The sequence below is a fragment of the Molossus molossus genome, unplaced genomic scaffold (assembly GCF_014108415.1).
Source record: "Molossus molossus isolate mMolMol1 unplaced genomic scaffold, mMolMol1.p scaffold_m16_p_6, whole genome shotgun sequence".
Classification (NCBI taxonomy): Eukaryota; Metazoa; Chordata; class Mammalia; order Chiroptera; family Molossidae; genus Molossus; species Molossus molossus.
The window spans coordinates 63,005,111-63,019,215 of NW_023425399.1; the positions used below are offsets into that span (position 1 = coordinate 63,005,111).

Here is a 14,105-nt window from a genome sequence, read left to right on the forward strand (position 1 = left end):
CCCCCCCCCCGTTTGTCAGTCTGAACCCTACTTCTATGTCTCTGGGTTTATTTTGTTCATTATATTCCACAAATTAGTGAAATCCTGTGACACTTGTCTTTCTCTGACTGGCTTATTTCGCTTAGCATAATACTCAAAAACCCACTATGTTTTATTTATTTTTTTATCCTCACCCGAGGACATTCCTCCATTTTTGTTGTTGTTGTTGTTCAGATAGAGTAGGAGGGAGGGAGGGTGAGAGAGAGAGAGAGAGAAACATCCACACGAAAGGGACACATCTAGTGGTTGCCACCTCCATGACCCAACCAGGACCCAGGGACAAACCGCAACGGAGGCACGCGCCCTTAGCGGGAACTGAACCTGGGTCTCTCTGGACAGCAGGCCGACGCTCTAACCACTGAGCCAAACCGGCCAGGGCTTATGTTTTACATTTGTCATGCCCTTTCTGTCCATAAGGATGTTAACTTTCATAACATAGCCATTGCTTGATTTATTAATTTAACATTATTTATTGAGCACCTACTGTGTGCCTAATGTTCCCCTAGGTACTAAATATATAGCAGCAACAAACCAGACAAAAATCCCAGCCTCAGAGCACAGAAGGTGAAACCGTACATTAACTGCCTATGTGTCAAATGTTCTATAGTAAAATGTAGATGGACAGTGTTGAGGATTTTCTGCTTAGGCTGCAGAATTCTTAAGCATTTGATTTTATTGACATCTGAGTGCATGTTTAATTCACGTTAATTTCATAGTTAATTGAAAATGTATTATGCCCAATTTTCTATGGTGTTAGAATGTGTTTTGAGTTTTTAAAGGAGTATACTTTAGTTTTGGGTGCTGTTTCTTTTCTAATCTGCCATCGTGGGCATTTTCTTCAAATTGTGAGAAAATGTCTACTTTTTTTTTATCCTCACCCGAGGACATTTTCAATATTTTGTTCAGGTAGAGTGGGAAGGAGAGAGAGGAACAGAGAGAGAGAGAGAAACATCGACGTGAAAGGGACACATCGAGTGGCTGCCATCCACACGACCAACCAGGGCTGGGGACAAACTGCAACCGAGGTATGTGCCCTTAGCGGGAACCGAACCCGGGTCTCTAAGGACCGCAGGCCGACACTCCGACCGCTGAGCCAAACTGGCCAGGGCAAAATGTCTACTTTTTTGAAAGGCAGAAATTGAAGCCAAAGTTGAAAACTAAGTTCTGACCAGGGACTAAACTTGTTATGTCGCATGTGTAAGTTTTTTCTTGACAATGGGCAGTGAGATCTGAGGAGGCCCTGCCCAGAGAAACCATCTTAGAGATACCCTTCCAGTTCCAACGTCAGCTTTGTTGCCTCTGTGCCACAATTTAACTCTTACCTTCCTTGAAGCATAGGTGGTTTTTATTTTCTTTGTGAGTTTTTGGGCAAATAATTTAAGTGTTTCCTTAGACTATCATGAGATACTACTTTTCAGAAAAAGAAAGCCCTTTCTGAGTTATAACAGAAGTAGATCCTACATGAAAGTCCAAAAAGGGAAGTAGTAAAATATGAAGAAGGTGTTAGAGATCCTCTTTCCCGAAATGCTTACCCATGGAATTTGAAGTTCTTCTGTCTTTGTTCAGAGTTTCAAATACCTGGAATGTGGGATTGCCAGATTGTTTCAGGATTGAATTAGAGCAGTTCCCGAGTAGAATTATTGATGCTAGTTTGATTTACCACAGCTACCATAGGCTACAAAAGAAAAAATGTCCCAAGCCCACACAATATAGATTTCTTTCCAGTTTGAGAAAGAAAAGGAAGAATTGGGTCCTTTTGGCAGTCATAGTAAGAAAAAAATCATATTGTTTAGTGATTTAAATGAAGGAATTGTTAGGAATTTGTGACTAACCACCAATATAGTTTGTGGAAGAGTTAGAAGAGATTATAAAGGCTCAGCTGTACCAGATTCTTCAGGGAAGGAGTAAAACTCAAAGTTTCTAGGTGAGTCCTTATTTCTGAGCATGAATCAATACAGACTATGTTTCTTCACAAATCTGTGGTTAAATGAGCTCTGGTTCCTTGGATTTCAATCTAGATTGTAAGAAAATCAAGATCTTGATAAAGACCCATGTGTTAAATTTGTCATGGTGGTATATCCTACTAAAATTTTAGAATTACAGCCCTGGCCAGTTTGGCTCAGTGGTTAGAGCGTCGTCCTGCGGTCCAGAGAGACCCAGGTTTGGTTCCTGCTAAGGGCATGTACTTCAGTCTGTCCCCGGCCCTGGTTGGGTCATGCAGGAGGCAGCCACTCGATATGTCCCCTTCACATCGATGTTTCTCTCTCTCTCTCTTCCTCTCTCTCCCTCCCACTCTGTCTGAACAAAAAATGGAAAAATGTTCTTGAGTGAGGATAAAAAAAAATTTTTTTTTTAGTATTACCAAAGCATTACATTCTACCTCATTCTCTACTGGAGAATTTAAGTGTCATGTTTCTTGAGGAATCAGCATTAGTCTTTATCTTCATGATCTTTATATCAATTTTTTTAAGAAACTTAACTTCACATCGTAATTCATTTAAACTTTTATGAACATACAAACCTGAAGATGAAGCTTAACATAGACAAAGAGAAATACATAGTCCATTTAGAGATAAATGATCTATGTATGGCATTTTCTGTGAAAGGCTCTGATTTATTAGTTACTTTCCAGGGAACAGAATCAAGATGCATTAGGGCTCTTTCTCTCACTCATACACACCATGAATTTTATGTGGGACAAAACATTTTAACCATTATATATTGTCAGTGTCTTTTAGTATTATTTTGATTTTGTTTTGGAAACTTAAAAGATTCCAAAATGGGGAACTAAAATGATTAAAAGGATTCGTACACATTGCCCCTGAAATTCTCAAAAGAATGCGTATGTTTTTCATGAGTAATTTTTCATGATTGAACACCTTCTATTTACGTAATGTAGCAAATAATGCCCTAATAGGCTAGAACCTTGTTCTGTATGTTTCATGTATCTTATGTATATAAGGACCTAAATATACTTAGACTAGAATATTATAAATGTGTAGGTATAGTAGTAGGTAATCTTAATAAAATGGATACTCTGATTGCTTTAGGGGCATACTTTCTAAACTTTGTACTAAATAAATTTAAAGTTAAAATATTATAAATTTTTAAAGCCCGGTTGGTGTGGCTCAGTGGTTGAGCATCGACCCATGCACCAAGAGGTCGCAGGTTCGATTTCCGGTCAGGGCACATGGCCAGGTTGTGGGCCAAAAATCCCCAGTGGGGGGCATGCAGGAGGCCACCAGTTGATGTGCTGTCTCACAGATGTTTCTCTCTCTTTCTCTCAAACAATAAAGTAAAAAAAAAAAAAGTTTTTTTTCCTCTGGCTGGTTTGGCTTAGCAGTTAGAGCATCATCCTGCGGACCAGAGAGTCCTGGGTTCGGTTCCTGCTATGGGCATGTACCTCGGTTGCAGTTTGTCCTCAGCCCCGGATGGGGTCTTGGGGGTGGCAACCACCCGATTATCTTTCACATAGATGTTTCTCTCTCTGTCTCTTCCCCTGTCTCTCCCTCCTGCTCTATCTGAAGATAAAAATGTCCTCAAGTGAGGATTAAAAAATTATAAATATTTATATTTTGAGTATTCCGGTGGATTGTTACTTGAAGTAATGCTAAGCAATTTTTTTGTGTGTGTGTCAAATTTCTCGTTTGTGGGAAGGAAGAACGATTTGTCTCAGTTTTGAGTCACATTTTTAAGGAAGGTGTAACTCAGAATGTAGACAGTGCTACTTGTCACATTTAAGAACTTGATAAGTTGTCAGTTGTTTGCTGCAAGCATGACAGTTCTCATTTGAAATCCCAGTGTTTGGGGCAAGACATTGATTTCATTTTCAAAAAGAATTGGAGAGCCCTGGCCGGTTTGGCTCAGCGGTTAGAGCGTCGTCCTGCGGTACCAAGAGACCTGGGTTTGGTTCCCGCTAAGGGCATGTACCTTGGTTGCAGTTTGTCCCCGGCCTTGGTTGGGTTGTGCGGGTGGCAGCTACTTGACGTGTCCCTTTCACATCGATGTTTCTCACTCTCTCTCTCTCTCTCTCACACTCTATCTGAACAAAATATCAAAAAATGTCCTCGGGTGAGGATAAAAAAAAAAAGAATTGGAGAAAAATAAAGTGGAATAAGATATGAGGTGTTTAAATGTAACTGCAACAAAAATCTTTGTAATTACGATTGTTTTATGTTGGCAGGGTTTGTAAAGTGACTGCTCTTCTACTAAAATAGCTTAGTAAGTAAGCCTTATAAGTTCAATTCATGCACTACCAAAACATAGTTAACTCACACTGAAATTGACTCCTTTTAATAAACTGGAGGTACCTCCAAAACTAGATAGCATTTCTCCCTTCATACTAACGCAGAATAATGTACAATAGTGGATAAACATTTTTAATCTCATGAAAGCATATTAGTTTTCTACTTTTTCTCTTGGAGGACTAATGATTTACCATCATAGAGTTTTTTTCCAGCTTTTTGGTGGCAATGTCAAAAAGTATACATTTCATTGATAACATGTAATCAAATGGAGAAAAAACTTGCAAGCACATTGTAATTCTGCCATTTAACAACCTTTTCCAATTCTGCCTATAGCACAAGTAGACGTGCTGTCTGCCGCGCTTCGAGCTTCCAGTCTGGATGCTCGTGAAGAGGCCAGCGATGCAGAAAAGAAAAGTGATGCGCAAGATGAACTGGGCGTCAGTGAGCTACCAAACTGTAAAATAAATCATGATGCCGCCATGCCTTTAATCAGCGATGCTGTTGAGGTAACAAACTCAGTATTTTCAAGTGAGAGCAGTTTAAGTGTTTCATTGGGGATTAGTTGTAGTTAATCACTTTCTAGTTAGTACATTTTGTTTGTTGCTGATTTTCTCAGCTCTCCCTTTTTTTGCATCAAGTAAAAGTAATTGTCACCACATTGGTGTTATGTTCCGTGTTTAGAAAAGTAAATCCTAATCCTGTCTACATGACCATTTTAGTAGCCTCAATGTTAATGTAGCTCACTGCAGTGAAATAGTCTTACTGGAAACAAAGCCCTTTATCAAGAATAATTAACTCTTCCCTTTTCTTTTTGGAGAGGTGCTTTGTTTCTGATCGGACCATTTCACTGCAGCAAGCAACACAGTATTCTGAGCAGAAGATCGGGACTTGAGGCCATGTTGCGGAGGGCCAGTGGCATTATCTGGACTCTGGAGTGTGAGGGTGGGTACTGTTACTAGCATCATCTTTGCTGTATACTTGGAGCTGTTTTGTATGATTCTTCCTTAGTTTCCTGCCACATTCCACCAAACCAGCATCATTTGGTATCAGTATTTCTGATCCCTTGTTTTTATAAACGGAGAAGGAATACACCACAATGCCAGAATCACATAGCCACAGATCAGAGTAGCTTGAATGAAAGGCTCAGGAAAGAGGGCCTACGTACATACATTGGGGGTGGCAAGAAGGATTTTAGACCTTTAACAGATTTCTGTTTTGTGTTTTGGTTGATGACATCTAGTATATTAGAACTTTTGTATAATATGGGTGGTTCAGAATGAAACCTTGACTACTTATTATCATTGGATGTGAATACTGTGCTATCTTTGCATTTTGGAAGGTATCTTGTTTTATTTTGGGGTGGTTTTTTATTACTGTTAAAAAGTATATTTGTGAAATTACAAATGGTCAAGACTAGAAGCAGTGGAGGAAAAACTGCATATGACATCCCAAGTCCTCTATGTACCTTTTTTTTTATTATCTTCACTCGAGGACATTTCTCCATTTTTTGTTCGGACAGAGTGGGAGGGAGAGAGAGGAATAGAGAGAGAAACATCGACGTGAAAGGGACACGTCGAGTGGCTGCCACCTGCACAACCAACCAGGGCCGGGCACAAACTGCAACCAAGGTACGCACCCTGAGCGAGAACCGAACCCAGGTCTCTCTGGACTGCAGGCCGACTCTCTAACCGCTGAGCCAAACTGGCCAGGGCCTCTATGTACTTTTTATAAACAAGCTAATTTTAGCTATTTGGGCCATTTCAGAATTACTTCTAAATTTTTAAATAGTTTTATTCTGAAATTCTTTTTCATACATATAGCATACTATTCAGCAAGTTTGATTTAAGGCAGGGGAAGTTTTTTTTTTTTTTAAGTATTTTATTTTAATTTTTTTTATCCTCATCCGAAGATATTTTTCCATTTTTTGTTCAGATAGAGTGGGAGGGAGAGAGAGGAAGAGCGAGAGAGAGAAACATTGATGTGAAAGGACACATCGAGTGGTTGCCACCTGCATGACCCATCCAGGGCCGGGGACAAACTGCAACCGATGTACGCGCCCTTAGTAGGAACCGAACCCAGGTCTCTGGACCGCAGGCTGACGCTCTAACCGCTGAGCAAAACCTGCCAGGGCGGCAGGGGAAGTTCTTATGAGGCTGAATGTATATTCATAAACTTTTAAAAGCATGAAGAATTTATATGTATTTATATCTTTGGCAGTCTCAAGAGGTGAGTAACTTAGATCATTTAGATGAAGGAAACTAGATAAAGACAGTTCAATTTTTTAAGTAAATATTTTTTCCTAACAGAATATGGACTCCAACCTTCGTCATATTCATAATGATTCAGACTTGAGCACCAGGAATAGTTTTAGCCCTGATGAGGAAAGGAGATCTAAAGTACAAGTAAGTGACAAAAATGCTCTATTTGGTGTAGATGTTGTTAACTCCTCTTTTAGAGCCATTTCTCATTGAAATTGGTTCTTTTTATAATGAGTGTTTTAAAAATTAAGACTAGTGTATCATACTTTCAATAAGAAATTTCAAACAATAGGGTAAAATATAAGCAAAAATCTTCCTCTTCTCACATCTGTTATCCCGTTTTTCATTCACAGTTCCTTCTCTATATCTTTATAAATTTATTGTGGCTATATAAAACTTATTGTGGATATATATGTACCCCTTTCTGTTTTTCAAAGAGATGTAGAATCACACCATCATACCAAGGTATTTTATAATGCCTAAGTTGCCAAGAATTCTAAGATACAGCTCAATTTTAGAGATGAAAACGTTAAAAAAAAAAAAAAAGGCTCAATAAAGTGCTATCTGTGACAAATTGTACTCCAATTTTAGAGATTTTAAATGTGGGAAAATATGCTTAAGGAATCATCAGAACATGATAGTTTGTGCCTTGCCTTTTATCTTTATTTAAAACATTGTACTTTGGCCCTGCCAGTGAGGCTCAGTGGTTGAGCATCGACCCATGCACCAAAAAATCGCAGGTTTGATTCCCAGTCAGGGCACATGCCCAGGTTGTGGGCCAAATCCCCAGTGGGGGGGCATGCAGGAGGCAGTCAATCAATGTTCCCTCTCATCAATGTTTTTATCTCTGTCTCTCTCTCAAAATCAGTAAAGGGAAAAAAATTGCGTTTTGGAGATCTTTCTGTATGAGCACATGAAGACACCCCACCCCCCTTCCCCGCAACACAGCATCCGGGCAGCCTGGTGTCATACTTCATTAGGGCCAGGTGCTGTAACTTCAGTAGTTTCTTACATGCTTCCAAGTGTTGTTTTGCTGTCATATTATATTATAAGCAGTGTTAAATTTATCATGATTATGCATGTTATTTGCTTCTAGGACTATATATGTTGTTATGAGTACATTTCCTAGGTCAAATTAATTGTATATATTCTTTATTTTTGTTGGTTCTGTTTATTAAAAATGGAGTCAGTCTTTTATTTATTTATTTTTATTTTATTTTTTTTATCCTCACCTGAGGATATTTTTTCCATTTTTTGTACTGATAGAGTGGGAGGGAGAGAGAGTGAGAAACATCGACGTGAAGGGACACATCCAGTGGCTGCCACCCGCACGACCAACCAGGGCCGGGGACAAACTGCAACCGAAGTACGTGCCCTTAGCGGGAACCGAACCCGGGTCTCTCCGGACCGCAGGCTGACGCTCTAACCGCTGAGCCAAACTGGCCAGGGCGGAGTCATAGTCTTTTAAAAACGTTCATAGTTTTTAAAATGTTTTCACCTCTTATATTGGAAACATTCTCAAGTCATACATACAGATTGTCTCTTTCTTGTAGTAAATGTATTTCCAGTTTATTTTCTTTCTTTAAAGTAGATAATAAATTTACATAGTTCAGAATTCAAAAGGTACAAAGGCTTTCAGTGATTTTTCCTTCCCAGTGTTTCTCCTACACCATCCATCTTGTTCTCCCCAAAATAGCCCGTTTCACCTGTGTTTTGTATATCCTTTTAAAACTATATTATACATACCTAACCAAGATTATATATATATATATATATATATATACACACACACACACACACAGTCAGTCCTCATTTATTGTGGTTAATCAGTTCCAGACTCTACTGCCATAAATGAGTTTCTGCAAAGTAGGATTCTTTATTTATATACAGTCGTCCCTCCCCACTTCGAGGCTTCACTCTATCGTGTTTTTTTTTTCAAATACAATATAGTATTTGAAGAAGCTGCAAAAGTCGAAGCGTGAAGTGGGGAGGGACGACTGTACACTCTCACATTTTTTTTTTTATCCTCACCAGAGGACATTTTTCCATTTTTTGTTCAGGTAGAGTGGGAGGGAGAGAGAAAGAGAAACATCGATGTGAAAGGAACACATCGAGTGGCTGCCACCCGTACAACCCACCAGGGCCGGGGACAAACTGCAACCGAGGCACGCGCCCTCAGCGGGAACCGAACCCGGGTCTCTCCGGACCGCAGGCCAACGCTCTAACCGCTGAGCCAAATCGGCCAGGGCCACTCTCACATTTATACAAATGGTTGAGTGTATATACACTTAAAATTTTTTTTTTTTTTATCCTCACCAGAGGACATTTTTCCATTTTTTTGTTCAGGTAGAGTGGGCGGGAGAGAGAGGAACAGAGAGAGAGAGAGAAACATCGATGTGAAAGGGACACATCAAGTGGCTGCCACCCGCACAACCGACCAGGGCCGGGGACAAACTGTAACCGAGGTACGCGCCCTTAGCGGGAACCGAACCCGGGTCTCCCAGGACCGCGGGCCGACGCTCTAACCGCTGAACCAAACTGGCCAGGGCTACACTTAAAATTTTTATAGATAATTGCTAAATTTCCATCCGAAGGCAGGTGATAGTGTTTTTAAAAATATACATGTTGGTAATAATGCACAGAAGTACCTGTAACCACATTCGCTAGGTTATATCAACCTTTTATAATACTGAAAGGTGCTGGTTGTATATATGTATTTTTTAATGTTTTCATTGATTGTTTTAGAAAGAGAAAGGGAGACAGAGACAGAAACATCAATTGGCTGCCTCCTGCACGCTCCCCAACTGGGGATTATGCCCGCAACCTGGGCATGTGCCCTGACTGGGAATCAAACTGGGACCTCTCAGTCCATGGAACAACGCTCAATCCACTGAGCCACACCAGCTGGGTGTTGGTCACATTTTTTTTGTTTATTTATCCTCACCCGAGGACATTTTTCCGTTTTTTGTTCAGATAGTGGGAGGGAGAGAGAGAGGAAGGGAGAGAGAGAGAAACATCGACGTGAAAGGGACACATCGAGTGGCTGCCACCCGCACGACCAACCAGGGCCGGGGACAAACTGCAACCAAGGTACGTGCCCTAATTGGGAACTGAACCCAGGTCTCTCTGGACCGCAGGCCAATGCTCTAACCGCTGAGCCAAACCGGCCAGCATGTTGGTCACATTTTTAATGTTTCTTTTAAATTTAGAAATCAATTCTAATTGTCCTTTAAGCTGATTGCTGTTTTAAGATCTTATTTATTGTTTTTCTCCTAGAATTGCTTTTATTTATGTATGCATTCCCCTCAGCATGTTTTTCTTATCTTTTTAGTTATGTAACTGAAAATTTCAGGTTGGTTTTTCTTTACTATTTCTGATGCTATGTTAAAATCATATATTTAAAAATAATTTTACCTAGTTTATATCTAAACTCAAAATGCATCCCTGTACTTTCTCTTTGTTCATTAGGACATTGTGCCTCAGGCTCTATTAGATCAGTATTTGTCTATGACTGATCCCTCTCGTGCACAGACAGTTGACACCGAAATTGCTAAGCACTGTGCATATAGCCTTCCAGGCGTGGCCTTGACACTAGGCAGGCAGAACTGGCACTGCCTAAGAGAGACTTACGAGACTCTGGCATCAGACATGCAGGTGAGTAAAGCAGCCAAGGAATTAACAGAATGTGCATATAGAAAGCACAGTTTGCCTTTCAAAACCTAATAGAATTTCTGTTCATGATCTAGCAAGTACCTGGTATTATATAGGAAATTATATGCAGAAGAGTTTGAAAATAATACCAAAGAGCTTTCTTTTTACATTGTCCAAGTTCCACAATTTGGCGACTTCCTTTTTATCTCTAGTGTTGGAAATGATGACATTTGACATGTCTAAGCTCCTAATTTATAAATGTGTTATTGTCTAAAATTTATGTGTAGATTAATTCTTAAGAATATGGGATTTAGTTTTCTCCCTAGAAACAGAACAGACACTACACTTGATCTTAGCCAAAAGGCCGAGAAGCAATTAGAAACAGTTATAAATGCTTCTATTTTAAAACTTTTAATAGAACTGTTAGTATTGACACTGCTGAGTTTTGAGCTTGGAGTGCTGTGAGTGTCACTGTACCGATGGGAGGAGGTTAACGGTGTGTGCATCTGTGCTATTCCCTACACTGCACACCACTACACCCTGTATGAAACATTGATTCTCGGTCATTTGTTTGGATATCTGACTTTTCTGTGGCTCTTTTGCTAGGCTTTATTGACTTAACTTTCTCTGTCTTTAGGTTGGATTTCCTTATACCAAAATTTTGCATGACTTCCACAAAACCTATTCCTTCATGAAATTAATCAGTTTGTAAGAAAACAGTCTGGCCCTGGCCGGTTTGGCTCAGCGGTTGGAGCGTCGGCCTGCGGTCCAGAGAGACCCGGGTTCGGTTCCCGCTAAGGGCACGTACCTCGGTTGCAGTTTGTCCCCGGCCCTGGTCGGTCGTGCGGGTGGCAGCCACTCGATGTGTTCCTTTCACATCGATGTTTCTCTCTCTATCTCTGTTCCTCTCTCTCCCTCCCACTCTACCTGGACAAAAAATGGAAAAATGTCCTCGAGTGAGGATTAAAAAAAAAATTAAAAAAAAAAAGAAAACAGTCTGGTTAGACTAATTTATACTGAAAAAGGAATGATTTTTTTCTTAAGATATCTTAGTAATTATTGCAGTTTTCAAAGAATCAGTGCCGCTGACTCAGCAAGTTTAAAGTTCGAAGTAACCTTAAGAGACCAGTTTTTGTTCCTCTTCTGACCTATGAAGTTAGGAAACCAGGGTCTAGGCAGAGTGAATTTATCCCATATTCACACATTTCTTCAGTGGTAGAATTGGACATGTTTATATGTAGATTAATGCTTAAGAATATAGGGTTTAGTTTCTCCCTAGAAAGGCCCAATTTCCATAGAGTACTTTATCTTCTTTATTAGTGGTTTTTCATTTTTATCCCACAGAACACTCTGCTGGTGGGGCAGGTACCTCTGGGCGCCTGCTGACTAGGAGGGCTCAGGATGGGCAGGGCTTCATGCCTCCTATCCCTTCCCCTCCATCAAAACATCTCTGCCTTCATCTGTGTGACATGTTGAACATGGATAGAAATTTTACTTTAAGAACAAGGTTCTAGTGTTTGGGGTGGAATAAAACCTTTGCTCTAAACCATTTCTCAGCAGGTAAAATTTTGAATTAAGTAACAGTAAAAAAAAAATTTTTAATTGAGGCAACGTGAACAAAAAGATGTTTTTAACCTGAAGTTTTCTATAAATGCAAGGCATTTCTTTTTTTTCTTTTATCCTCAACCAAGGACATTTTACCATTTTTGTTCAGATAGAGTGGGAGGAAAAGAGAGAGAGAAACATTGATGTGAAAGGGACACATCGAGTGGCTGTCTCCTGCACGACCCCCACTGGGGCTGGGGACAAACTGCAACCAAGGTATGTGCCCTTAGCGGGAACCGAACTTGGGTCTCTCTGGACCACAGGCCGACGCTCTAACTGCTGAGCCAAACTGGCCAGGGCACAGGGCATTTCTTTATAGGAGTTCTTTTCCAGGACAATACACAACAGATCTTTCTATTGTATTTCTTTAATTGCCAATTCCTTAAAAACTAGTTTTGTTGTTTTTGTAATCAAAAATAGGCTGTACAGTAATTGGAAGGGGAACAGTAATGTGAGGATGATACTAGCCAGGCTTTGGTCAGTGTAGAACAAAGGTAAATCGGGTAGCCAGTGTTCAGAAAACTACAAAAACTATGCCATTTATAATTTCCAAACTTTTTTTTTTTTCATAAATGAAAGGGTGGATAATACATACTGTGCTGGGATTTAAATATTTTCTTCTAGTTTTTGATAAATACTTAAAACTTAGTATTTATTGTTACTTTTATTCTAATTTAATGTTTTGGTTTTAATAACATTCAGATGTAAATTGGCTATTATATACAATAGTCCCTTTATCTAGGGGCCTACATTCCAAGACCCCACTGGATGCCTAGAACCCTAGATAGTACCAAATCCTAAAAATACTAATTTTTCATATGCGTACATACTTAGGAATAAGTTTAATTTATAAATTAAACACGGTAAGAAATTAACAATAACTAAGAATAAAATAGAAAAATTAAAACAATATACTGTTCCTTGGCCAGTGTGGCTCAGTTGGTTGGAGCATTGTCCTGTGCACCGAAAGGTGGCAGGTTTGATTTCTGGTCAGGGCACATACATAGGTTGTTGATTTGTTCCTCATGTCAGTGTTTCTCCCCGCGCCCCCCCCCCTCCCCGATTTAAATCAATGAAAAACATCCTCCGGTGAGGATTTAAGAAAACACACAAAAAGACCAATATACATACTGTGATAAAAATTATTCGAATATTATTTATCTCAGCAAAGTAGCATAAATTTCTTTCTCCTTCACAATTTCATGGATAGGAAATTCATTCTTACCACAGATCTTAGAAACTTCAGCATATGATATTTTTTTTCCTGCCCTTATTAAGTTGACAACTTGCATCTTTTCACTAAAGGAAGCGCTTTAGCATGTCTGAATTCCCAGCATCATTTCTCTTGGGCTTTGGCACCATTATTAAGTAAAATTAGGGTTACTTGAACATAAACACAGCGAAACCACAATAGTCAATATGATAATCAAGATGGCTACTAAGTGACTAATGGGCTAGAGTTTACACAGTATGGTGACGCTGGACAAAAAGACTAATGATTCATGTCCCAGGCATATGGAGCAGGATGTGGCTCCATACGCCTGGGACATGAATCATTAGCCAGCTGGTGTGGGTCAGTGGTTGGGCGTCAACCCATGCACCAAAAGGTTGCGGGTTCAATTCCCAGTCAGGGCACATGCCCAGGTTGTGGGCCTGATCCTCAATGGGGGGCATGCAGGAGGCGGCCAATCCATGTCTCTTTCATTGATGTCTCTATGTGTCTCTCTTTCCCTTCCTCTCTCTCTCAAATCAATAAAGAAAAAAATACTTCATCTTATTACTTAGAATGGTACTCATTTAAAACTTAGGCATTGTTAAGAAAGGGTCTGGGGGGGAGGAGAAACATCTATAACAAAAATATATTAATAAAAATTGAAAACAAAAACAAAAGACTTAGGCATTGTTTATTTCTGGAGTTTTCCATTTACTATTTTTGGACCACAGTTGACCAGAGGAGCTGAGACCTCGGAAAGTGAAACTGCATTTAAGGGGGAACTACTACTATATTGTCTAAAAGTTAAAGTACTAAGTACTTTGTATTTAGCTTACTAATGCAATTGTTTTTATTTCTGCAGTGGAAAGTTCGAAGAACTTTGGCCTTCTCCATCCATGAGCTTGCAGTCATTCTCGGAGATCAATTGACAGCTGCAGATCTGGTTCCAATTTTTAATGGATTTTTAAAAGACCTCGATGAAGTAAGGATAGGTGTCCTTAAACACTTGCATGATTTTCTGAAGGTAACTTTTAAATTCTTTTGCATAAAAACACTAAAATTCCACTGTAGATGTGAAATTTTAATTTTCTA

At 39.6% G+C, this 14,105-nt stretch overlaps 1 protein-coding gene and 1 pseudogene across 1 annotated transcript in view; one reads left to right on the top strand and one right to left on the bottom strand.

The window, feature by feature from the left end:
- Nucleotides 1–14,105, top strand: part of PPP4R1 (protein phosphatase 4 regulatory subunit 1) — a 99,487-nt gene that overhangs the window by 76,279 nt on the left and 9,103 nt on the right. The window contains exons 12-15 of the mRNA XM_036244090.1: nt 4,620–4,792; nt 6,593–6,688; nt 10,013–10,198; nt 13,876–14,037. Of these exons, the coding sequence (XP_036099983.1) occupies nt 4,620–4,792; nt 6,593–6,688; nt 10,013–10,198; nt 13,876–14,037 (617 nt within the window). The remainder of the gene's footprint in view (nt 1–4,619; nt 4,793–6,592; nt 6,689–10,012; nt 10,199–13,875; nt 14,038–14,105) is intronic.
- Nucleotides 10,453–10,571, bottom strand: LOC118619510 (annotated as a pseudogene).